We start from the raw sequence: 27,809 nt of genomic DNA, 5'->3' as shown, positions 1-27,809 counted from the left end.
CGTCGCTGGCCGTCCAGTGTCTTTTGCTGAGAGCACGCTCACTATGCGCCCAGCACAAAGACTGAGCTGTGGGTCTAGACTAATGATCAGTTGGACCAGCTTCCTGTCATGTGACCACTGCGACAGTGGTCACATGATTGCCAATCCTTCCTGCCCCCTGAGCATTCTGAACTGTTTAAAGGGATGCTGGGGCAGGAACATAAAACTCAATTTTTTTTTTAGAAAAAATTTGAAAAAAACAGCCCAGCAAAAAAAAAAAAAATCATTAGAATAAAAGCAGTTCTTGCAATATTCTCCTCAATTCTAGGTTCACACTGATGTGGTGTGGGGAGCCTCATGTGATTTGCACAGGAATCGCGTCGCATTCCTGTTCAAATCACATGCGATTTTGTGCGATGCAATTAGTTTTGTATGGGCTCAATTCTCACCCACATCCGCAAAGGAAAAAAGTGCAGGCACCTTTTTTTTTTTTTTTTGCCTTACTGGAATTGGATTGCATGGGTGTTCACACCTACTATGTGATCTGATTCAGGTAATCACACTGCGTCTTGCGGCCTGTTTTTGGGTTGCTGTTAACTTAAGATTGACATCCGCAGCAGAACACATGAGTGCGACTGATACGATGCAGGAAACGCACAGGAATCACTGCGAATCCCACACTGCATCAGTGTGAACCAGGGGCGGACTGACAACTCATGGGGCCCCCGGGCAATAGGGGATCATGGGGCCCCTGTGTCCTTGCCCAAACTCAAAAAAGCCTATGATAAAGGTACCAGGGGCATCTCATGGGGCCCCCTACTGACCCCGGGCCCTCGGGCAGTGCCCGAGTTTCCAAATGGTCAGTCCGCCCCTGGTGTGAACCGAGACTCATTCTGGCACTGTCACCTGCAAACATTTTACTTCTCCAGTAGATGGCGCTCCTCTTGCAGGTTCAGTGACTGCCTGGGGGAGATTTACTATAACTGGTGCACTCAGAATCTGGTGCAGCTGTGCATGGCAACCAATCGGCTTCTAACTTCAGCTTGTTCAGTTAAAGCTCAGGTGTCGAACACAAGGCCCGCGGGCCGAATCCGGCCCTCCAGGCCATTTCATGTGGACCTTGCACCTCTCCTGCAGGTACCCCCTGGTTTCCGCCCCCACCCTGTCTCAGCAGTCGGCAGCAAAGAGAATAGAACTCCTCCACCAGATCCTGCACTTCTCAGTGCAGCTGCAGCACCCCTTCATCTCTGCCTCTCCTGAAGGGGGTACACGGTGATGTTAGGTAGGGTGTGGGATTCTTGACATCTGATGTAAGGGTGGGTGGGGTGCTTTGACCATCTAGTCTTACAGGTACAACCGGCCCTTTGAGGGCAACCATAATGCTGATATGGCCCGCAATGAAATGGCGTTTGGCACCCCTGAGTTAAAGTGTTACTAAGTCTGGACCCTGCATTCACTCTATCTGGTCTCCCACAGTACACAGAACATGGAAATGCAGTTATTTTCGTAAATATAAACTGCTAAATACCTTTTCTCATCAGCAGTATATAGCAGTCTTGTGACTCCTATCAGTGTACAGCAGAGCACTGGCTAATCTTGTAGGAGGAGATTTCATTCTCCCCTGATTGTCCTATGAGGCTGCCTAACCCCTGACCCTCTGTCTGGACAGTGCTGATTGGCCCTGTGCTGATCACATGCACTTTCCCAAGAAAAACCTCTCTAGAAATACACACCAAACTGAGCATGCTTGAACTGAGTGTGCAGCTTGTCCCCAAAGCTCTGTTCTATCAGCAGATGGATTGGGGACAGTAGAAGGGGAGGCTCAGAGAAGGCAGGATCAAACAGCCTTTTTACACAATGCAGAGGATTAACCCCTTCCACAGTGAGTATAACAAGCATGCTTTACTGCACGGGTCTTCAAACTTTCTAAACAAAGGGACAGTTTTTTGTCCTTCAGACTTCAGGGGGACTGAACTGTGAACAGCGGGAGTGGAAATTTTTCCTGGCATCGGTTTGAGTAAACATGACATTTGGTATTGGGTAGAGGAATAGTGCATCATTGTTTGTATCATTTGGAGAAATGGTGCCCCATTGTGTCAGTTGACAGAATAGCAGTTTGGAGTCTTGTGACTTCTATCAGTGTTCAGCTGGTTATAGCTTGTAGGAGGAGTTTTCATTCTGCTCTGACTCTTCTATGAGGCTGAATGACCCCTGACCCTGTCTGGACAGGGCTGATTGGCCCTGTGCTGATCACATGCACCTTCCCAAAGAAAGAAAAAAACTCTCTAGCAATACACACTAAACTGAGCATGTGCAGAGTGACTCATCGAGCTCTGTACTATCAGATGGAGTGGGGACAGTAGAAGAAGGGGAGGGTCCGAGAAAACAGGATCAAACAGCCTTTTTACACAATGCAGAGGATTAACCCCTTAGGTTCCACAGTGAGTATACCAAGCATGATAAACTGCATATACAGTCTGATTACTGATGTGGGTTTAGTAACACTTTAAGCTTTGACAGTAAAACCTGGAGGCTGATTGGTTTCTATGCAGACCTGCACCAGATTTTGCATGCTCCAGTTTTAGTAAATAACTCCATCTGTATCCTTCAACTCACTCCATGTGTCATGGACACACCCCTTGAGGGTGCATTGTCCTTTTGGCCCCGCCCTTTCAGTGCAGGACCACTTACTTGCATCACTTGAAGGGAAAAGTAAGTTGGCACCAGACTGGCCCTTGGAGAAGACCCTTGGATAAATGTATCTGTACTTTTTTTTGCAACACTCAAAGCGGACATTCTATTGATTGTCCAATTGAAATATTAGATATAGTGGTCCAGTCCTTATTTGTCTTGCTGTCAGGGCATGCTGGGCTCTGTAGTTCCTCTTTTTGTAGACAGCTCCTTAAACCCGGTTGCTTTTGAACAGCTCTGATCACTTCTATTTGCTCCGTCGGTCCGTAGGTGCGGGGATGTTTCTCTGTTTCCACTGTCAGGATGATCTGTATCCTTGATGAATTGGTGTCAAGCAGTAAATGTTGACAGGTGACTGAGAAGGGACAATTATGGCAGCTTACCGCTGGCAGCCATTTTTCATCATGGCTGGGTGCCGGCGTCAAATAATGGGTGTTGCTGTTTGCTTAGCAAACTCTGTGCCGGCACCTGCTGGGGAGCCGAGAGATGAGCTGTTTTCATAGCTGCTGGATCACTCGCTGATTCTCTGAATTCTCTGCCATTTCTAGGAACGCTCCGTACTTCAACTGCAATGACAGTTCTAAAAGGGGAACTCGCATTGTCTGTGTTATGGAGTATCTTAAAGTCAGGGGTCTCCCTGGGGTAGGTGTCACCCGGTGCGATAACACTTGGTGACACCCCCTGATTGGTATCTTAAAGTCAGGGGCGTCCCTAGGGTTGGTGTCACCTGGTGCGATAACACTTGGTGACACCCCCTCCGAGGATCTCCGCAGAATGGATCGGATCTGCGGATTGAGCATAATGAATTGGACTCCGATCCATTATGCTCAATCCGCAGATCCGATTTATCCTGCGGGGATCATCGGCTTTCTTTACAACTTACCTTTTCGTGGAGCTGGTCCGTTGTCACCCTGTATAGGTTGCATGCCAATGATTCCCGCAGGATGGTTCGGACCTGCGGATTGGGGAGCATAATGGATCGGAGTCTGATCCATTATGCTCCCCAATCCGCAGATCCGATCATCGGTATGCAACCTATATGGGGTGACACCGGACCCGCTCCATGAAAAGGTAAGTTGTAAAGAAAGCCGACGATCCCCGCAGATGGATTGGATCCATCCTGTGGGGATCTTCGGCTTGCTTTATAACTTACCTTTTCATGGAGCGGGTCCGGTGTCACCCCGTGCGGTAGGTGTCACCCGGTGTGGCACACACCCCCCGCACCTGCCTCGGGACCCCACTGCTTAAAGTATAACCACTATCAGGTTTTTGGGGGTTTTTTTTGCCATTTGTGTCCCAATGGGGAAATTTCCTGTTTCCTGTCCCATAGTCAAAACAGGAAGTAGAGGAAATCCCTCCACAGTAGGGGAATCCCTGTTATTGAGAGTGTAAGTGAAAGAAAACCCCATATTTTGAACCGGGATAGAGGGCAAATCTTCCAACGGGGACACTAGTTCTGCTAACAACTAGGGATTCCCTCACTTTGGAAGGATTTCCTCTACTTCCTGTTGTGGCTACGGGACAGGAAGTAAAGGGAAATCACCCCAGTGGGACACAGATTGCCAAAAAGAAAGACCGGATGGGAGTTATAACACTTTATTTAAATTAAAAAAAAAAAATTAATTTTGAATTTACATCTGTTTGTTCATTTTGGGATATACACCTTTGTCTCATTGTTCCAGCTCAAAGATCTGTTGTGTTTAGGTTTATTTAAAGTAGTTGTAAACCCTTTTATCTACCTAGTGAGGTGACTGGTCTCAGGTGATACACAGAGATGAAACAAATCATCCTACATAGGTTGTATCTGTTTATTTGCAGTCTTCTCTTCTCTACAGCCATTCAAAGTCCAGACTTTATACTGCTTGTCTGAGCTGTCAGAAAGCAGGGGGTGGAGAGCTGAAGTCAGTGAGGAGAGCTCTGAGAGCTGATTGGAGGGAAGAGACACCACCCCTCTACACAGCACACAGGAACAGGCAATCAGCTGGAGGTCCCTCTCTTGCCACCATGTTTCTCTTAGTGTCAGGAAAACTTGTCAGACGTGATCTAGATTGACAGCAGAGGAATGGGGCACCAGACAAAAATGACACTTAGTGCTCTGGATTGAGACACTATAGAGGGATATGCTTTGTCCATCTTTCTTGTCTGAAGTTTACAACCACTTTGAGTTGTATTTTGGTTTCACACTTAATTGATCATTCTCCATTCTCTCTGTTCTGTGGCTGGCTGTCCTAGATGAAAGGCTGGAACGATAGCGTAGTCTGTAGTGTATGTCCCATGAGAATCGATATGTAATTCTAAGGCCAGTTCCACGCCTGACTTGTGGAATTGTGTACCCACAAGGCACGGTGATGCGTTATTGGTGGTGCGATGCCATTCGGGGCTCTAATGTACTGATGAAAACCAAAAAAATCATGCAGGGGAAGTGAAAGTGTCTGTACAAGGAACCCCGACCCCTATACTCACCAGAGATCCCTCACCGTTCCTTCCTTCTCTGCAAGTGGCACCAAGACGACTAGACTATGGGGACACAGTAAGGCCCATTGTGATTGGTTCTCCTAAATCATCTGCTGTCTGTAGAACATCTGAAGGTTGCAACCGGAGTGTGAAGGTTTGAGAAATGTCAGTCTTAAAGGTCATCCCATTTAAGAAGTAAAGCAACAGCTAATGGATATCCCTCTCCTTAAGAAGTATTAAACAGTTGCTATTTTTTTTCTTATACACTAGTGCCCCCTACTGGTAGAATCAGTTATTGCATTTTGAGAGCTCTTGCTACTTTGGAAATATTTTGTGCGCTCATCAACCTTTCTAGCCTGTTATTCTGTAGGAACCAATGACATTACCAAGTGGAAAATTATCAGTCCTGACATTTATAGTGGTATTCGGATTGATTCCCACTATGAATCGCACAGGAACGCGCTGTGTGTTCCTGTTCAATTCACATGCGATGCGGGTGCAGTGCAATTTTAGCCCATTCATTTGTCTCCAGCGAACGTAGTGCATGCACCGCTTTATAAAGTGCAGAGCATCAGGATTGTATGATCCTAGCATACCATGTGATTTGGTGCAGGCAAGCGCACTGTGTTTGTGACCCGGTCTTGGAGTGTCATTAAGTTTACATTGACACCCGAGGCAGATTGCAACGGCACTGTGTTTTGAATGCTGTGCAGGAAACATGCACAGAATACGGGTTTCCCGCAATGCATTCTAGTGTGAACTGCAACCCAAAAGCAAACATTTAATATTTTGCAGCTTACCAATTGTTAGATGTGATGGCTGCATTGTTTTTTTCGGCTTTCTTTCCTTTATTTTTCTCCTGGTGATCCAGCCAGTAAGTCTGTTTTCAACAGAACAAGCCTTCAAATGTAGCAGTTAAAGTGTTGAAACAAATCAATTTACCACTGAAAGGGGTGTTTACAAAGATCAGCTTTTATTTATTTATGTAAAACCTTTATCCCAAAAAAAAAAAAAAAACAGTTGCTGTAACTGCTTATAAAGTGGGAGCTGGAGTTTGGCCTTAATGTGTTAGTGTATCTAAATCTGCTAGTAGATCTAACACTTCCCTGCCCCCAGACTGACAGTGCTGCTCTCCATAGGTGCCCCCGTGCTCCTTCATCCAGAATGGGGGCACTCTAATACAGGAGGCGTGTTACTGACCAGATCACCAGGTGAAAACAGAGGGGGAAAAAGCCTAAAGAAAACTAATGCAGCCACCACATCTAATGATTAGTAATCTGATATATACACATTTTTTTGTTTTGGCTTTAATGGCTTCTACAAATGTCAGTATACGATGCATTCTTGGTATTTGGTTTACTCCAAGAGATATATTTTTTGACCAAGTGCTAGGAGCAATTCTGTGTAGTAGCCCATTGCAACCGTGGGCCAGTTTTCAGCAGAAAGGTGTGATTTGGCTTCTAGGGGGTCTGTTTAGAAACGTGGAGAGAATAATGCAGAGACAAAATGTTGCTGTCAATAGTAACCAATTAGATTCCTTCTTTCATTGTTCTCCACAAATTTATTTTAGCAATGTGGAAATCTGCCTAAAGACAATGGATTGTTTAGGTGTGTTCTCATATCATGGTGTTTTGGTAAATCTTGAGCAGATTGTATAGTGTATGGTCAGCTTTAAAGGCTCACATAATCTCTGCTGAAGTGGGCATTCAGCCATTGTTCTTTCACCTTTTGTGCTCCCGTATAATTTTCGTTTTATATTCTGGGCAGCACAGTGGCTAAATGGTTAGCACTTCCGCCTGGCAGTACTAGGGTCATTGGTTTGAATCCCAGCCATGGCACCTCCTGCCTGGAGTTTGCATGTTCTCCCTGTGCCTGCGTGGGTTTCCTCTGGGTACTCCGGTTTCCTCCCACACTCCAAAGACATGCTGGTAGGTTAATTGGCTTTTGTCTAAATTGTCCCTAGTATGTGTATGTATGAATGTGAGTTAGGGACCTTAGATTGTACACCCCTTGAGGGTTAGGGACTGATGTGAATGTACAATATATATGTAAAGTGCTGTGTAAATTGATGGCGCTATATAAGTACCTGAGATAAATAAATAATATTTCTGTAGTTCTCCCTGCTTTGCTGGCTGCTGTTTCTGTAGAGATCTGAGAATAGGACATGAAGGTCATAGACGATGGAACGGGAAGAGACGGCATTCTGCCTCTGAAATGTTAAGTATCGCCTCTGGTTGTACAGCGCTGCTACACTTCTCCTTTTGTTCCCGGGTGGTGGCTTGACAATAATTCTTCTGGTTGCGTAATTATCCGCTGTGTCAACACAGATTATAGTGTACCTGTACCGCTCACTGCGCGGGTCTCTGGAATATTTACCGAACACTCCCAGGTATAAATGATGTACAAGGACAACCACCGAGATCTATAGATGATCTGATTCTTGGGGTTTCCTCTATTGTACAGTATTTCTACTCTACCCCAAGAAGAGCATCTACCAGCCTAATGCCCTGTGCGCACGATGGGAAAATCAAATGGAAAATACCGCTTTCCAAGTGATCATCAGATAATTTGATCGTTACTACCCACATGGAAGAAAAATATATTTGAAAAAATCTTCTTCCCAAATATATTCACATATATTTTGAAATAGTACAATTTTGGCCGTATTCAATATATTTAAATATATATATATATATATATAAAATGCATTTTTTATATATTACAAAATATATGAAAAATATTTTTAAAAATATATATTTTTTTAAATATATTCTTCAGATTTTGTTTTTACATATATTTGTAATTGCATTCGAAAAATTTTAAATTTATTTTTAAAGACATACAGTATATTTGAAAATATATTTTTAAACATATTTTTCATCTATTTTGTAATATATACAAAAAGCATTTCAACATACAGTATATATATATTTTTGAAATATATTGAATACGGCCAAAATTGTAGTATTTCAAATATGTCTATATTTGGGAAGAATATTTTTAAAATATATTTTTCTTCCATGTGGGTACACAGCTTTCGAGAGCTGATCGTGACAGTTCATGCGACAATATCCGAAAATGTTTCTCTAGGATAACAGAATTAATAGATTTAGTTTAATCTGTACAGTATTTGTCTGGAAAAAAATTGAGTGACCAAAGATGCACATGCTTGGAAATTAAAGAATATATTACATCACTTCTAAAGTTGTATTCTGTCATATGAGAATTTATGTAGCTTTAGTAACCTCTTCATTTTTGATAGGAGACTAGCATGCAAAAAACGACTATGATTCGTCCAATATTCTCATCGTGTGTATGGGGCTGTAACTGAATTCCACAGACTGCAGATCTGAACTCCCCCCGGCTCTCCTCCACCTCCTCTCTGTCTCCAGTAGCCAGTGCAGGTGCCCATTTCTTAGTCCAGTTGTAATTTTGAAAATCTTAAAAACGTGAACGGGATCGACTGCAGCAAAAATGCTAATAGAATATACAGCCGACTCACCCAATTAAGGGTGGTCCAAAAACACAAACCAAAGGTATCAATATGTGAGCTAGAAGGCTACATTAAGAAGTCCCAACAGACAACCAATCATTGAAACAATGACATTTTATTGAGAGTATCAAACATTCAACAATGGCGGTGTGTTTACTGTGTATGACAATGTTGTCATTTGGTTTTAATTCTGTAGGGTGGAAGGATTTTTGCCTTTATTGAATTTTTGATACTCTCAATAAAATGTTGTAATTTTTTTCAGGCCACAGATTGGCTCTCTGTTGGGACATCTTAATGTGGCCTTCTAGCTCACATATTGACACCTTCAATTTGTAATTTCACATGGTGTTCAGGGGATGTTTGCCTGACGCTCATGAATTGTATCTTCCAGTTGAATAAATTAAATGTAATTATTATTTTTTTTCTGCTTCTAAATTTCTCTCTGTGTTAGTCTATGTGTCCATTCACATACTGGCACTGGCATTTACTTGTGTTTTGAAAAGAAAAAACACGCAATTGCGCATTCAGGAAAGCAGCATTTGAGCAGAAAAAAGTGCTTGTTGCTTCTAAATGCATCTAAACGCACAAAAACGCTAGATACAATTAGCACTTCATTCATTCTAAGGACCAGAATAAATTAACATTCTGGCCAATAGAATGAATGCCAAAACACTTGATGCGCAAAACACGTTTTTCAAGATACTTTTTTTTCCTGTCAGGAGCAAAGGCTTTCAGAGGAGCTGGGCAAATGCTCTGTGTGCACGATATCATATACAAGTGCCTTTGTTTTCTTTTATCACCTTTTTTCCATCTCGGTGCTGGTGATCTTCTGCAGTCTTTTGGCTGCTACTTCTGGTCTACATGCACCCCAGCAATGACTGTATGGGATTTCTTGGGGTCATTTTTCAGATGTGACAACAGCCGACCATGCAAGGCCACATGTAGCCTCCATAGCAGGGGCGGACTGACCATTCGAGCACTCGGGCACTGCCCGAGGGCCTGGGGTCAGTAGGGGGCCCCATGAAAGGCCCCTGGTACCTTTTTTTTCTTTTTTATAGGCTTTTTTTGGGTGTGCTTTGAGTGTGGGCAAGGACACAGGGGCCCCATGATCCCCTATTGCCAGGGGGCCCCATGAGTTGTCAGTCCACCCCTGCTCCATAGGAAGCCCATGTTATGTGACACAAGGGGGGAGAGTTACTAAAACTAGTGCACTCGGAATCTGGTGCACTTGTACACAGTAACCAATCAGCTTCTAACTTCAGCTTGTTCACTTAAAGTGTTTCTAAACCCACAACAGTACAATCAGTCTGTATATGCAGTAAAACATGCTTGTTATACTCACTGTGGAACCTAAGGGGTTAATCCTCTGCATTGTGTAAAAAAGTTGTTTGATCCTATCTTCTCTGATCCTCCCTTCTACTGTCCCCAATCCATCTGCTGATAGCACAGAGCCTTGGGGGCAAGCTTCTCATGCTTAGTTTGGTGTGTATTGCAAAATTTTTTTATTTTATTTTCTTTGGGAGAGTGCATGTGATCAGCACAGAGCCAATCAGCACTGTCTAGACAGAAGGTCAGGGGTTATGCAGCCTCATAGAACATTCAGAGAATGAAAACCCTTCCCACGAGCTTTAACCAGTGCCCTGCTGGACACTAATAGAAGTGACAAGACTGCTATATACTGCTAATGAGAAAAGGTATTTAGCAGTTTATATTTACTAAAATAATTGCATTTCCATGTTCTGTGTACTGTGGGAGACCAGATATAGTGAATGCAGGGTCCAGGGATTAGTAACACTTTAAGCTTGGGCAATAAAACCTGGAAGCTGATTGGTTTCTCTGCAAAGCTGTCCCAGATTTGCACTCTCCAGTTTTAGTAAATAACGCCCAAGGTGACAACATAGGATCACAGATGGGAGACAGGGGCAGAGCATTGTCACCCTATTACAGGAAGTGAACGAGCAAGGCAGGATCACTATAGTATTGAATTCTTCACATTTCAAAAATATAAAATATAATTTTTCAGATTACAGGAGCACTTCTGGAAGTTTCCTGGCTGTCTCGCTGTCAATACTTTTAGGTTCTGACATGACCCGTGCATACAGATCAGGAAAGTGCTGAAGGGATCAGATCAGAATGACACAGGCAACTAGTATTTCCAGAAGGAGAGATGATCAATGGCAGCCTCCTTACTTTCTCAGCTCAGCTTTCATTTCATCTAAAGAGGACCTCTCCCTCCTTCCCTGACCTTACTCTATAATCCTGTCAATAATCAATAGGCAGGAAATAAGCAGTCATACTTACCTGTAGCTTTGCCTTTTTGCTGCCTGGGTCCCCTTTGTTGCATCTTCATTCTGAAAATGTCTGTGATGCTATGAGACGAGATGAAGCATAGTGTATTCTGACACTGGGGAGACTTCCCCGCCTTCACAGTACACTGATCCAACGCTGCCGGGTATAGCCTGCTGATCGGCTGAAAATCTGATCGGCTGGTTGTACAGAAGTCGATTGGTAGACCAGCCTGCCCCTACGTGGATCGAAATTTGGCCGCTCCCTGCTGAACAAGCTGGATTTCAGTCCATGTATGGCTGGCTGTAGGGACCACACTTTACAGAGGTACCTTGAAGAAGCAGCGTGGCTTCACATGTCTTTGCAAATGTATGCAATAAAAACATTTTGTTAATTTGAAAGGTTAAAATAAGTTAATTTTGCAGACTAGTTGGAGAGTGTGCTTGGTGGGAACTTTTGTGTTGTTTTGTAGAACATCAAGAGTAATGAGCCAATGTGCAGCGTATAATTATAGTTGATGAGCTAATAGTTGTTTAGTCATGTGACTGACATTTTCTTCATTTGTAACGCTTTCTTACATAGAACAGAGCTTGTGTTTTTCTGAAGATCTATTAAAGCCTCCTGGCAAATATAAAAATAATGTATAATCGTATTCATTCAAAAACGGAATTGATTTTGAAATGCCGCAAGTGTAAGTACATGATCTCTTTATAATACATTCCTATAATCTGCATAGCAGAAGTCAGGCTGATCACTCATTGTTCATTGTACTCTACAAAAACAATTCTTTAACTCTGTGCCAAAGATATCTGACGAATGGACAGACAAGTGTGGAGCGGTTCCCCATCAGCTTTAAAACTCAGTTCTCAGGGAACTATTTTCACCACGTCGTGCTGGGGATTCACTGCAATGGACGCTATGGCACGCTGGGCATGAGCCGGAGACCAGACCTCATGGACAAACCCCTAACCTTTCGGACTCTAAGTGAGCTAATATTTGAATTTGAGGACTCTTACAAAAAGTATTCACATACAGTGAAGAAAGTGAAAATTGGCTTGTATGTTCCCCATGACCCCCACACCTTCCAGCCAATTGAATGGAAGTATCTTGTCATCAACATGGGCAAGATGGTGAGAGCGGACATTAAGAAGGAGCTGGAGAAGCAGGCCCGGGACATGAGAATGAAGGTAGGTGGTGTGCTGGAAAGCAGAATTTATGTGGCAACAAAAACTGTAAAGACATTTTAAAGCCTAACTTTTTTGTTTTGGACAGATTGAAGAAGGGACAGAGCCATTGGGTTTTTATTGTGTTCTGTGTCCCCAATACTTTGTGCTTCTTTTGGGCTTCTGCAGATGGGAAACCCTAGTGTGCAATTAGCTTGCATTTGTGATCCGACCAAAATTCTTTGTTCCATCTTTCAACCTTCATGAGTGCTTCAGAATTTGATGTCTTATTTAGATGCCTCGCACTGCCTTGGCATTTCCAAGGCATTTCCATTGACAGGTATAGGAAGAAAAACCATTCTGACATGAACAAAAACCATGCATACAGGCAGTTCCAGAATTTGATCTGTATGTCCGAATTAATATTCAGTAGACCAGATATTCTCAACCATGGTTCTGTGGAACCCTGCGGCTCCTTGAGCTGTGGATGAATGACCTCCCATCATCACATGGTGCCAGTGTAGTTCCAGTTCTAACGCCATTCGGCAGAGCCAGGAAGATGACACCAGTGATCTTTTTAGCCATCTGTAAGGGTGGCATTCTGTCCTCCACTGTAGGGCGGGTTATTCTTTCAACTGACCATCAATGTAGGGGACATTTTTCCAATGACCCCTGATGAATGTAATTTAACAGGTCCCTAAGACCTGAAACTTATTTTAGGGGGTTCTTCTGGGGTAAAATGGTTGAGAAAGGCTGCAATAGACTGTCAGTGATTGTTTTAAAATATAACTATAGGCAAAACTTTTTTTTTTTTTTTAGTTTTAGATAGAGTGCAGATGGATTAGAACACTTGTCAGTTTTTATTGCTGTATGTGTTCCCGTTAAGGAGATTCACCTTCTCTATTTGTCCAGTTTACCATTATCATTGAAAGTGAAAGTAAAAGAAAATTCCAAATTTTGGGTTGTCCCCAGAAAAGTAATAGAGGGAAAAATCTTCTAATGGGGCCCAAGGAAGTTCTGGTGACCTGGGGAGCCCAAGGAATTCCCTTAATTTGCAGGGATTTCTTCTCACTTCACTGTTTTGGCTGTTGGACAGGAAGTGAAGGTAAATCTCTCCAATGGGCCAGAGATGGCAAAAAAATACTGATGGGTTATAACCCCCCTTACTCTATCCAAATGAAAAAAAAAAACAGTTTTGCCCATAGTTCTAATTTAAAAGATACCTTTCCTGAGAGATGCATGGAAGTGGCTATTGCTGCTTTTTCCTTTTCTAAACATTTGTTGCTTGGCTATCATGATGAGCCTCTGGTTTCAATACTTTGAATCACCAACCTAGAACAAATATGCACATAAGGACTTTGACATTACCCTAAATCAGGGGTAGGCAACCTGCGGCTCTCCAGCTGTTGCAGGACTACAAGTTCCATCATGCCTCTGCAAGTCATAGCTGTAACTGTCAGTTTTGTAATGTTGCAATGCCTCATGGGAAATGTAGTTCCACAACAGCTAGAGAGCCACAGGTTGCCTATCCCTGCCCTAAATCTTCTTATCTGCACATTTTTTTAGTGGTCAATGACTCAAAAATTAAAGAAACCAGAGATTCTGCATAACAGCCAAGGGGCATGTAGCGTTTGCAGGCGGAAGTCAGCAGTGACAGTCCCTGCATTGGTTTACTTTCATCTTTACTACTGCAGTGATTTCCCTAATGTGCCGGTTTATACTTGGTGGTGATCTGTCTGTAGCAGGAACCTCGAATTATGTCTCTGTGCTCTTTGTAGATTCTGAAGTCCTCCTGTGTTCAGTCTCCTGTGAAGGAGAGAAGAGGAAAGTCTGTGTCCCCTCCCAGAGTCCGCATCAGTCCCCAGCGGAGAGTCTGCAGGAGAGACAAGTCGTGAGTATTGAATATTCACAGATTCTGGATGAATGGATTTTGTGTCATTAGTGCTTTCACTTTTCCGGTTGACTTGGCTTTTACACCGTCCTGAATTCTTTTATTATAATCATTCCATGGATAGCTGGATTCGAACCACTTAGGACTACAGTCCTACACCTCTGCATACAAAATAAATAAAGCCAGGTAGCTATGTCATATACAAAGCTGCGTTTTGCTGCTTAAAGTGTTACTAAACCCAGGACCCTGCATTCACTATATCCGGTCTGACCGGACCCTGCATTCACTATATCTGGTCTCCCCGGACCCTGCATTCACTATATCCGGTCTGACCGGACCCTGCATTCACTATATCTGGTCTCCCAGGACCCTGCATTCACTATATCTGGTCTCCCAGGACCCTGCATTCACTATATCTGGTCTCCCCGGACAATGCATTCACTATATCTGGTCTCCCAGGACCCTGCATTCACTATATCTGGTCTCCCCGGACCCTGCATTCACTATATCTGGTCTCCCCGGACCCTGCATTCACTATATCTGGTCTCCCCGGACCCTGCATTCACTATATCTGGTCTCCCCGGACCCTGCATTCACTATATCTGGTCTCCCCGGCCCCTGCATTCACTATATCTGGAATCCCCGGACCCTGCATTCACTATATCTGGTCTCCCCGGACCCTGCATTCACTATATCTGGTCTCCCCGGACCCTGCATTCACTATATCTCGTCTCCCTGGACCCTGCATTCACTATATCTCGTCTCCCTGGACCCTGCATTCACTATATCTGGTCTCCCAGGACCCTGCATTCACTATATCCGGTCTCCCCGGACCCTGCATTCACTATATCTGGTCTCCCCGGACCCTTCATTCACTATATCTGGTCTCCCAGGACCCTGCATTCACTATATCTGGTCTCCCCGGACCCTGCATTCACTATACCTGGTCTCCCCGGACCCTGCATTCACTATATCTGGTCTCCCCGGACCCTGCATTCACTATACCTGGTCTCCCACAGTACAACAAACATGGAAATGCAATTATTTTATTAAATATAAACTGCTAAATACCATTTCTCATCAGCAGTATACAGCAGTCTTGTGACTTCTATAAGTGTCCAGCTGAGCACTGGTTAAAGCTTGTAGGAGTTTTCATTCTTCCCTGATTGTCCTATGAGGCTGTATAGCTCCTGATCCTCTGTTTGGACAGTGCTGATCACATGCACCCTTCCAAAGAAAAAAAAAAACATACTAAACTGAGCATGTGCACAGTGGCTGCAAGAGTTCTGTACTGTTATCAGATGGTTTTGGGACAGTCGAAGAAGGGGAGGATCAGAGAAGACAGGATCAAACAGCCTTTTTACACAATGTGGAGGATTAACCCCTTAGGTTCCACAATGAGTATAACAAGTGTCCTTAACTTCATATACAGACTGATTTTACTGTTATGAGTTTAGTAACACTTTAATGTGGCTGGTGCAGTGTTTACTACCTCCAGTGCTCTTTACCAGTCAGTTGAGCCATGCCTGTACTGAGCTAAAGACAAGGTAGATAGGGTCATTATGCCTGCGGAGTAAGTCTGCCACAAACTCGGGCTCCCTGTCTTCAGATTGAGGTTGGTGTATGTAAAGCTTATAGTAGTGATCATTGAGCTTTGCACCTTGCAGGTACTTGAGCTTTTGTAATATTTGGCGACGGGTGGGGGCATAGTAATAATTTTATAGAGCAAGGCTATGATGTGCAAGGAGAGAGAGAGAGAACAAAAACTGTCCTAGGAACTTAGCTTGTCCTGAAGAAGTCAAATCTGCCAGCAAGTAAAAAAGGTGCATTGCAAGTGAATAAAAAAAACCTCCTTTATTAATGACAAAACCTGCTGCAAGTAGGCATTTAAAATACTTGGTTATTGTGCACTTCCGCTGGTAGGTTTTTTTTAGGTTGCTGTCAGGGTCTCTTTAAACATGAGACTTTTTTCAACTGCTCTGAACCCTTCATTACTGAGAGACCCAACTGCATTACTACCCATTGTACCCTCTTCATTAACAGTATCATGTTCCATATGCAGTATACATGTACACTTTATGAGCCATAGGGCCAAAGGTTACCTGTGCTGTCATCCATCCTGCACGTCTGTGCAGCTGATTCCTCATGAGTCTGGATCCTTATTGCCCATAAAACTGCAAATCAGCAACATATTTATTTTTGGCAGGACCAGTGTGCTATAAGAAGCCTTGAAGCGGCTCTGACAGCCAACTGGCCTTGATGTGAGCTTAAGAGCCAAGAGACTTCGCTAATAAGGGCCTGGGAGGTTTCACAAAGTGAATGCCGCCAGTACAATAAAACCACCATTAGCTTGATGGACATCTTGGACACAGATGTCTAAATTCCTTGTTCTTAGAAGTTTATCTGCAGAGGAGGAGTTATTTATTTATTTATTTTTGTAATCTTTATTTATAAGTTTTATTGTTCCAAACAAAAATAAATAGGACAAATCCAACAATCTGTTTCATAGCTGTTGAGGTTGAGGCCTAACGTGGTATGAGCTACCGTAGTTATCTGGAAAGCATTACCCGTAGTGGGAGTTGTATGAAGGCAACTTAGAAATGGATAGAAGTCTAGGCAGAGAACAGACTAGGGCTCCAAAAACATAATAAGACAGTAAGTATTGGCAGTGGAGATCCAGGGCCCTGTACCAGGAGGTTACTAAGCGCATCCATCGTATGGATAGCATAATGGCATCAAAGGGGACCCAACACTTACTATGCATTGGTTAGAGCAAGTATTTACCAAAACGCCAAGGAGTGGGACCTGTAAAATGGTAATAAATTAGGATTTATTGTGTAACATGTAGTAGGATGTTTAAGAAGGGAATGTGGTTGTAAAGATTGTAAGCTCCAAGGAGCAGGGCCCTCAAACCCCTCGTGTATTGAATCATATTGTTACTGTACTGTCTCCCCCCATAATGTAAAGCGCCGAGCAAACTGTCGGCGCTATATAAATCCTGTATAATAATAATAATAATAAAGGAGGCAGAAAAAATAAGGGGGGGGGGGGGGGGGTAACAGCAACCAACTAGGGTCCAGTCATTTTATGTTTGTGATTAGCAGCTGATTGCCTATTTATGACGTGTCCCTAGCCCATGCGGTTAGTTATGTTTAAGCCTGATACAGGGGCGGACTGACAACTCATGGGGCCCCCGGGCAATAGGGGATCATGGGGTCCCTGTGTTCTTGCCCACACTCAAAAAAGCCTATAAAAAAGGTACCAGGGGCATTTCATGGGGCCCCTTACTGCCCCGGGCCCTCGGGCAGTGCTCGAGTGCTCGAATAGTCAGTCCGCCCCTGGCCTGATAGTAAAGAGAACTACCGAGCTTACACAAGAATCAGAGTATTCAAACTGTGCAGGTTTATTTAATAAAGAGTGTTATTAGTCTGCTCATTTAGCTTTATTAGCTTTATTTAGCTATATTGCCAAAGGTTTGTGGAGACCTAACCATCACACCTTTATGAACATTTTGGATATCACATTCCAAAATAATCAGAATTAATATGGAGTTGGATAGTAACAGCCTTTAATCTGCTAGGAAGGCTTTCCTAAAGATTTTGGAGTGTGCCTGTGAGTAATTGTGCCCTTTCAGCCAAAATACCATTGCGAGGTCAAGTGCCAATGCTGGATGAGAAGACCCAGCTTGCAGTTACATAGTTATTCTGGCTGAAAAAAGACAAAAGTCCATCCAAAAAAAAAAGTTATAATCCTATACCCACAGTTGATCCAGAGGAAGGCAAAAAACTCAGCAAAGCATGATCCAGTTTGCTCCTGCATGGGGAAAAAATTCCTTCCTGATCCCCCGAGAGGAAATTGGATATTCCCTGGATCAACTTTACCTCTAAATAGTAACCAGTTATATTCTGTGTATCTAAGAAAGAATCCAGGCCTTTTTTAAAGCAATCCACTGAGCTGGCCAGAACCAACTCTTGAGGGAGTCTATACCACATTTTCACAGCTCTTACTGTGAAGAAACCTTTCTGTGTTTGGTGATTACATTTCTTTTCCTCCAGATGTAAAGAGTGTCCCCTTGTCCTCTGTGATGACCTCTGGGTGAATAACTACACCGAATTCAATATATGAACCACTGATGTATTTATACATGTTGATCATATCCCCTCTTAATCTCCTCTTCTCAAGAGAGAATAAATTCAGTTCCTCTAATCTTTCCTCATAGCTGAGCTCCTCCATGCCTCTTATCAGTTTGGTTGTCCTTCTCTGTACTTTCTCCAGTTCCCCAATGCCAATGCAGTTGGCATCCCAAAGGTGGTCAGTGGGGTTGAGGTCAGGGCTTTGGGAAGAACTTGAGCTCCTCCACACCAAACTCCTCAAACTGAGTCTCAAACCGAGGTAGATTTGTGCACAGGGGCATAGTCGTAATAAAGCAGAAAATTGCCTTTCGTTAACAGAAAGTTGGATGCACAATTTAAAGCATTAGCAGTATCCATCTTTGGAAACAACCTGAACACAATAGTTTGGAGGGGTTGTCTACATACTGTTGGCCACAAAGTGTACTTTTTTGGGGGGTGACTCTGGTGCCTAAAGTCAAAGTTGAGAGGCATTGCAGTACTTGTCATACCGATAGCACATAATACCTCTCAGCTTTTAGTTTAAACACATAAAAGGGGGAAAACACGTGAAAAAAACATCACTTGTGATTTACTCAGAAAAATTAAAGGCACGCTCCCAGCTGGACAGGTGAGTAAGGAAAAGTCTATCATGGATGGAAGCAGTAACAAAAAAAGAACAATTACAATGGTTACAAACTGTAGTTTAACTGTGATGAAAATATGGCCAAAAAAGTGAAGAAATTGTACTTCAACGATCATGTTTGCTTTTTTGGATGATAAAAGATTTTTCCCCATTGCTACCACTCCCAGTTTCCAGACAAATGTCCCCCTTTTTAGTTAACATATAATATTGCTTTGTTAAACAGGCTGCTGATCTTAACATAATAATACATTCCTGAAATCCTGGTGACATAACGGACAGGTGCAGGCTTCGCTGGTGACGTAGGGCTCATATTAAGTTAAATTTATCTATGTCTACATGTCAGGGTGTAATTATAGATTCTGCTGCCTCATGTCACACTACTCCCCTTTCAGTGATATGCCAAGGCTCGACAGCCCTCTCCATTCAGGCAATCCGAAATATTTTCCCCTGTAAACACTGCCGTTGTTATGAGTTCGTCAAGGGCTTAAGGCAGGATAAGCGTCATGGTCCAAATATATTCTACAGTGAGCCCAGCAGCTGGAGTTCGGACATTACACGGAGAGCTATATATGACCTATGAGGTCTTATTGACATTTCAGCGAGGACTCCTGTCTCATGTACTGATTATTATATGACTTTGCATAGACCCTCAGTCTTTCCCATTCACCAGGCTCCAGAAATATCCAGGCGTAGGATATACTAGATGCCTCTGAAGTCATCAGTATCATAACCCCTGATTCTATTTGTGCTCCCCTGCCTCAGTATCCCATCTTTACGCAAGCTCTAGAGGGGCAAATGCCATCCTGCCCCAGCTGTCACTGTCTCCTTGTTGACTTGAGCTTGGCATTTCAACGTCATTCGGAGGCGGCTGGTGAGAAGGAGTGAACTCTAAACAGAGGACATGTCAGACTGGCTAGCTCAGATGTTAAATTTGTCCCATTATTAGTTTAGAAGACCCATTCACGTAATGTTGGAATAGTAACCTTAATGCTAAACTCTAGGCAAACAGCTAAATATATCATTGGAATACATACAGTGGGGAAAATAATTATTTGATCCCCTGCAGATTTTGTAAGTTTGCCCACTTACAGAGAAATGAAGGGTCTATAATTTTTATCATATGTATTTTAAATGATAGAGACCGAATATCAACCAAAAATCCAGAAAAAACAATACAAATTATAACTTGAGTTGCGGTTTAGTGAGTAAAATAAGTATTTGATCCCCAAGGAAAACATGACTTAGTACTTGGTGGGGAAACCCTTGTTAGCAAGCACAGAGGTACGTTTCTTGTAGTTGGTTACCAGGTTTGCACACATCTCAGGAGGGATTTTGGTCCACTCTTCTTTACAGATCTTCTCTAAATCCTTAAGGTTTCTTGGCTGTTACTTGGCAACTCAAAGTTTCAGCTCCCTCCATAAATTATCTATAGGATTAAGGTCTGAAGACTGGCTAGGCCGCTCCATGACCTTAATGTGCCTTTCTTGAGCCACTCCTTTGTTGCCTTGGCGGTATGTTTTGGATCACTGTCGTGCTGGAAGACTCATCCACGACCCATCTTCAGTGTTCTGGCTGAGGGAAGAAGGATCTCATCTAAGATTTTACAATACATGGTCCCGTCTGTGACGATTGCGGCATCAGACCCCAGCCCTTCTCACCAAACTCGTGACCGAAGGACTAGCCAATCTAAAACCGCGCTGTCACGTGCGTAACAATGCCATGCCCAGCTGCACCCTGCACAAAGATTTTCCAGCTCACTGGACCACAATCAATGTACCGGCAGCCTGAGAGCGATTGTTACTGGATCAGGTTAATTACGCAATTAACCCTTCACACTGCCACCACCTTTTTGTACAGAGAAAGGGGAAACTCAGCAATATTAGCAATAACACTATGATGGTTGGATAATTGTCTGTATGCCACTGTCACCGCAGGCAGGTTATACAGAGGGTTAAACACACGCACAGTAGTGCTCTTCAGCGGCAGGAATTCGAAATTTGCAGTAAAGAGCTTTAGAAACAGTTCAACACTTTCAGAATGTAGGTTTTATTACTAAAAGGTCAAAAGGGTGCAACACAAATATTTACAGAAAAAGATGTAGCCAATATATCTATATAAATATACAGAGAACAATAGCACAGCAAAGAGATAACACAGAAGTTTAGGTAGATAAAGTACTTGCCAAAAAGCCTTGGGTTAAGTAGGTTCAAGTTTCATGAGCCAAAAGGAATTATTATCTCCCACTGTCAGTTTCGATGTTAAAGGGAGAATCTTCAACTCTCACCCACAGCTCAACTCCGCCTGCTTTTTCTAGCAACTCCACAGGGTGTATCCCTGGAGCAGTACCCAATCGCCTCATTTGGGGAGGGAGTTTGTAGATGGAGACCCAAGCTATGACCAAAAACTCTCATAGCTTATATTATGGTTCATAACTTATTCTCGGTGCATTTAGCAGCCTTGCCACTAGTAGATTAATATGCAGACGCATCTGCGGAATGGTTAGATATGAAATTTGAACTATTCACTTGAATGGTTTAGGAGATATAATTTTCTGCTCTCCGGTATATTTCAAATAGGGGGTGTAATATATCAGGTGATTTGTATCAAAGTTACCTATCCGAATCTGTGCTGCATGTTTAGGTAATTATGTCCTATGTGAAGATATAAACTTACACACAAAAGTGAGTTTTTAAATGTAAGTCTGTTTTTACGACCCCTTGGAAGGTCTTTTGAACTCTGTGAAGGACTTGGTTTACGCTTTTACGATCCCTTTCTAGCAAGAGTCTGGTAGACATCAGGGCCCCAGCTAATTGAGGTTTATAGCCCTGGAGCTCTCCCGCTGAGCTTGACGCCTGTGACCTCTGCCTCATCCAGACCACATGTCACTCAACAGAGAGGCAGGGGGGATGAGGAAAGCTGATTTGGGAGTAGCAATTATACAAGATGGGCGATCCTTTGCCAAAATGGAGGTTCGCATCCATCTCTGTGTGCACGATTGCTACACCGTCCATTGGCCCCTCAATGCGGCAAAGTTGGCCTGTACCTTTTAGCAAAAAAACAGCCCCAAAAAGCATGTTTCCACCTCCATGCTTGACTGTAGGGATGGTGTTCTTAGGGTCATAGTCAGCATTTTTATTCCTCCAAACACAACGAGTCAAGTTAATTCCAAGGAGCTCTATTTTGGTCTCATCTGACCACAGCACTTTCCCCAATCCTTCTCTGAATCATTTAGATGTTCATTGGCAAACTTCATACGGGCCTGTACATGTGTCTTCTTGGAGAGGGAAATCCTGCGGGTGCTGCAGGATTTCAATCCATGACAGCGTTCTCAATGGTTTGTTTGGTGCCTGTGGTCCCAACTGCCTTGAGATCATTCACAAGCTCCTCCCGTGTAGTTCTGGGCTGATCCCTCATTTTTCTCATGATCATCCTTACCCTATGAGGCAAAAAATATGAGCTCCAGACCGAGGACGATTGATGGTTATTTTGTATTTCTTCCATTTGCGAATTATCACTCTAACAGTTGTCTCCTTCTCACCAAGCTTTTTGCTTATGGTCTTGTAGCCCATTCCAGTCATGTGCAGGTCTACAATCTTGTCCCCCCTGACGTCCTTTGACAGCTTTTTGGTCTTGCCCATAGTGGTGAGGAAGAATGAGATTCTGTGAACAGGTATCTTTTATACACAAGTTGTCGTTAGGAGCACCTTCTTAAATTGACAGGACTAATCTGTGTACCGCATGAGCACATAGCCAGTCTCTGGGAGCCAGAATCATTGTTGGTTGGTGAGGGATCAAATACTTATTTTACTCTCTGAACTGCAATTCAGTTTATAACATTTGTATCGTGTTTTTTTCTGGATTTTTGGTTGATATTCTGTCTCTATCATTTAAAATATGCCTATGATAAAAAATGAATTTCTTTGTAAGTGGGAAAACTTACTAAATCTGCAGGGGATCAAATAATTATTTTCCCACTGTATATGGGAGCTATTTACCTGCAATATAATTTTGCATTTCTTTATATCCAGTCCTGAGATATACTCGACCCTACCATACAGCGGGGCCAAGCTGATGACCTGACTTTTCTCTACTGCAGTTAGGCAAGAGAGCATGTTCACCACCCTGCTGTCAACTTGTGATTGACTTAAAGCTGTGGCTCTTTGCTTGCCTTTATCTGGCCCCTGGGGCACTATTCCTCCCACTGATATGAGACACTATTCTACCAGCTGAGATCAACAATGGGGCACTATTCCTCCCAATGAGACCAACGATGGGGCACTATTACTCCCCCTAATATCAAATGTGGTGATGTTTACTCCCACTGATGCCAGGAAAATTTTAACTTCTGCAGGCCACAGTCTGCCCCCCTAAAGTCTGAAGGACAAAAAACTGGCCCTTTGTTTAGAAAGTTTGGAGACCCCTGACTTAGAGATAGGGAGGAAAATGCTAAACCAGTAATACAGAGTCCAGAAGAAATGTTTATTAAGGGTTGTTTCATAAAAGCTATATTTCAAGGGCTTTTATGAAGTCACAACTCTACACTCCAAGCAGATGCAAGCCTGTGTTGGGCCTTCATACTTTTAAGAGCTGGTTAAGGTATATTATTCTTACAGATTGGACGTAGAATTCAACCAGATTATCTACCAGCTCTAAATGATCCAGCACCCCACGTTCTTTCTTTCTCTACAACTTGTGATTGAACAATGAAGAAGCAACAGCTTGGTGAAAAGTCATCCTTCTGCTTGAACTTAATACAGATGCTCACAACAGCTTAGGCAGGAACGAATAAATTATTTCTTATGATACATTTCCTGGGTCCAGTATATCCCACTTCTTCAGGTTCTGTGAAACTATACATCAAAAATGAGCCTTTATTCAAAATAGTACATTTAAATGGTTTGATTGGGTGGTCCCCAGCCTTTGGTCTCCATTTTTAATAAAAAACAAAAGATATGAGAATGTTAAGAATGTGGAAACACAAATGTACTATTTTGAATAAAAATTTATTTTTGATTTAAAGTTTCACAGAACCTGCAGAAGTGGGATATACTAGACCCACAAAACACATCATAAACCATTTAATTCCCCCCTGCCTAAGTTTTCGTGCACATCTGTGTTATCAAGTTTAAGCAACAGAAGAAATCACATGTTACTGAGTAATGTGGGAAAAATAATTATTCATTGTGGACAAAAAAACCCCAAAAAAAACCACCGCTCCAGGTCGGTTTCCTCTTCCACTACCATACAAACACTAAATCCTAGGTGGTGCGGGCTCTGTCCACAGCAGACTGCAATATACAAACATCTGATGGCCGCACATCCAGTAACATCACCTTTATTTCTTATTATAGCATATTCCACAAATATGAAAGGGATACAGGACTCCAGCTAACGCGTTTCATGCTCCACTAGCACTTAGTCAGAGCTGTGACAATGAGAATTTTCATGTATTATATGTGTGTATACAAAAAGAAAATCTGTTGTGTGAGACACCATATGTTTTAATGCTTTCATAAATGCAATAAATTGGTGATTTTTAACAATATTATAAATGTAGCATATTATGGGCACCTTAAAAGTCTCAGGTTTTGAAAGTCCTTTTTATCCCTTGCTAACATACGTGTTGAGTACTACAACAGATTGGAGCTTGGTACTCCCTCTCCCCTCCCAGTCCACTGCTTCTATTGGGCAAAAACACCTATAAAAGTTAAAATTGGGTACATTTAAAAATGCTTTGAATTTTTTTTAATTACACATAATTACATTAATTTGGTGTTTTTATATAACATCCTGGAGTCAAGTTTTAAACATGACACTGGGAAAATATGATTTTATTTTTTACATAACAGGTGATATTGTGCAAAGCTTAGAGGTGTGTATGTATAGTTCAATGACATTGCTCACAGTGAAGCTGGGATATCGTAGTTTCACATCCATTGAACTAGTATGTGGCCTAAGAGTTAGGCTCCATGTACACGGGACACTTCTGAACAATAGAAACTGACTGCTGGAAAACGTAGGTTAAAAAACGTCTGTTTAGCCGTGTTTGCATACCGCGTTTATGAGCGTTTGCATTTAGAAGGTTTTTTTTAAAGATAACCTCAGGAGACCTTCCAAAATGCACTGAAAAACAGTAAAAAAATTAACTATTTCAGACATTGAGAGGAATAGAGAGAGCAGGAGCAGAGAGAGCAGTATTTGTTGAGATTAGCTGTCTTTTTTTGTGGTGTTTTGGATGTGTTCCAGCTCATTTCTGTGCAGAAATTATTGCAGTAATGTCTAACATATTTTCTTTCATGCTAAACCTCAAAGTATGGTGTACCAGGTCCATTTAGGTACTGGGAAAACGCTTTGCATGCATTTTTCATGATTGACAGCATCTGGAAATGGAAGAGTTAAAAAAAAATTGCAAACGCTTATAAACGCGGTTAACAGGCATTTACACGCATTTGAAACGCTGATAAAATCTACTCCTGAACGCAAGTTTTCTGTGTTCAAAAAAACGATTGTAAACTCAACTGCCTGTAAACGATGATGTGTACATGGACACATAGGAAACATAGGGAGAGTTCAGGGGCTGCTGGAAAAAAACGCTGAACAGCACCTAAACGTGAGTTTATCAGCTGCAGTGTACATGAGCCCTTCAATTGGCAGCTTCCTTCAGATGCTGCTCCATGTGGCTAGATTGCTTTGAGTGAGCATAGTGGTGACCTTGTAAGTGTGCGCTCCTGCTCCTTGTTTGTCTAGTCAGCATGCCAAAGTCACCTTCAAACTGGCTGAACAGAATTAAAAATCCTTCCGTAGATAATACGGATCCTATAAATATCAGCTTTGTACTTAACTGTTGTAAGGAGGACAGGCTCATCTGGTATTGACAGCGGTGAATAGTGCATGAGACAGGGACACCCAAGAAGAGTCCATTAAAGTTTGTCCTGCACTTTTATTCAGCAAGGCAGCAAACAATCACTGTTCCAATGCAAGAGCGCTTTGTATAGCTAGTTCGTAGCATAAAGAACCCCAAATATCTTGTCTGAGCCACAACCTAAACTTATGCCAGTTCCTGAAAATGGTGTGCTCATCTACATTTTTAGTATTTTGTTAGCACTTGGCCTTTTCACATACAGTTGCAAGAAAAAGTATGTGAACCCCTTGGGATTACGTGGAGTTTTGCATGAATTGGGCATAAAATGTGCTCTGAACGTCATCTAAGTCACAACAATAGAAGAACACAGTCTGCTGAACATAATATTACACAAACATTAGATGTTGCCATGGTTTAATTGCACATAACATGTAAACATTCACAGTTCAGGCAGGAAAAAGTATGAGAACCTTTGGACTTAATAACTGGTTGACCCTCCTTTGGCAGCAATAACCTCAACCAAACGTTTCCTGTAGTTGAAGATCAGACCTGCACAATGATCTGGAGTAATTTTGGACCACTCCTCTTCACAAAACTGTTTCAGTGTAGCAATATTCTTGGGATGTCTGGTGTGAATCGCCCCCCTAAGGTCATGCCACAGCATTTCAATCGGGTTGAGGTCAGGACTCTGACTGGGCCACTCCAGAAGGCGTATTCTGTGCTGTTGCAGCCATTGTTTTGTTGAATTACTTGTATGCTTTGGGTCATTGTCCTGTTGCATCACCCATCCTCTGCGGAGCTTCAGTTGGCGGACAGATGGTCATACGGTTTCCTGCAAAATGTCTTGATAAACTCTGGAATTCATTTTCCCATCAATGACAACAATCCGTCCAGGCCCTGAGGCAGCAAAGCAGCCCCAAACCATGATGCTCCCTCCGCCATGTTTTACAGTGGGGATGAGGTTTTGATGTTGGTGTGCTGTGCATTTTTTTCTCCACACATAGTGTTGTGTGTTCTTCCCAAACAACTCAATCTTGGTTTCATCTGTCCACAGTATATTTTGCCAGTAGTGCTGTGGAACATCCAGGTGCTCTTTTGCAAACTTCAAACTTGCTACAATATTCTTTTTGGACAGCAATGGCTTCCTCCGTGGTGTCCTCCATTCTTGTTTAATGTTTTCCTTATTGTAGATGTGTCAACAAAAATGTTAGCATGTGCCAGAGATTTCTGTAGGTCTTTAGCTGACACTCTGGGATTCTTATTTACCTCATGCAGCATTCTGCGCTGTGCTCTTGCAGTCATTTTTACAGGACGACCACGCCTAGGGAGAGTAGCAACAGTGCTAAACTTTCTCCATTTGTAGACAGTCTGTCTTACCGTGGACACATGAACATCAAGGCTTTTGGAAATACTTTTGTAACCCTTTCCAGCTTCATGCAAGTCAACAATTCTTGATCGTAGGTCTTCTGAGAGCTCTTTTCTGCGAGGCATGGTTCACATCAGACAGTGCTTCTTGAAACCAGTAAACCCAAAACAGGTGTGTGTTTTTTAAGGGCAGGACAGCTGTCAGCAACACATCCAATATCACACTGATTGGAGTCAAGGTTGGCTCACTCCTGGCTCCAATTAGCTCTGGGAGAAGTCATTAAGCTAGGGCCTCACATACTTTTTCCTGCCTGCACTGTGAATGTTTACATGTTATGTGCAATTAAACCATGGCAACATCTAATGTTTGTGTGGTATTATGTTCAGCAGATTGTGTTCTTCTATTGTTGTGACTTAGATGACGTTCAGAGCACATTTTATGCCCAATTCATGCAAGACTCCACGTAATCCCAAGGGGTTCACATACTTTTTCTTGCAACTGTAGCAGCAGGGAGTGATTCCAGAACTTCAGTCAGCCCACTTATATAAAAGCGTATGCACAGCTGAGACTAATTATTAAATCTAGCTAGCTAGACACAATGTTGCCGTAGGAATGTAGGCGTTATCCCACTCAAAGCTCTACAAAGCCTCCAGGCCCCATTCCATACTTAATTAAGACTCTGAGAAATTAAATGTTGGTTTTGTTCATAGCAGACACAAACCCTGGAGCCCCTCGCCATGTGTAGTGTTAAACCTGGGTGACACATATACACCATTCACAATCCTGCCAACCAGTTGCTCACACTGTTCACTTGGACTAATTTTTACTTCTCTTTTAGTTATTCTGTGGGAGAACATGTGCATGAATTG

General features: G+C 42.6%; 1 protein-coding gene across 2 annotated transcripts in view; it reads left to right on the top strand.

Moving 5' to 3' along the window:
• The window catches only part of VASH2 (vasohibin 2), a 146,570-nt gene that overhangs the window by 108,340 nt on the left and 10,421 nt on the right, over positions 1–27,809 (top strand). For both annotated transcript variants that reach the window (XM_089677781.1, XM_089677782.1), the window contains exons 6-7: positions 11,709–12,090; positions 13,845–13,957. In XM_089677781.1, coding sequence (XP_089533907.1) covers positions 11,709–12,090; positions 13,845–13,957 — 495 coding nt within the window. The remainder of the gene's footprint in view (positions 1–11,708; positions 12,091–13,844; positions 13,958–27,809) is intronic.

The sequence above is a fragment of the Staurois parvus genome, unplaced genomic scaffold (genome assembly GCF_062004578.1).
Source record: "Staurois parvus isolate SC_StPar_1 unplaced genomic scaffold, SC_StPar_1.0 ptg000192l, whole genome shotgun sequence".
Lineage (NCBI taxonomy): Eukaryota > Metazoa > Chordata > Amphibia > Anura > Ranidae > Staurois > Staurois parvus.
Note: the sequence above shows the minus strand (reverse complement) of the source record. Positions and strands in the feature narration are given on the sequence as shown.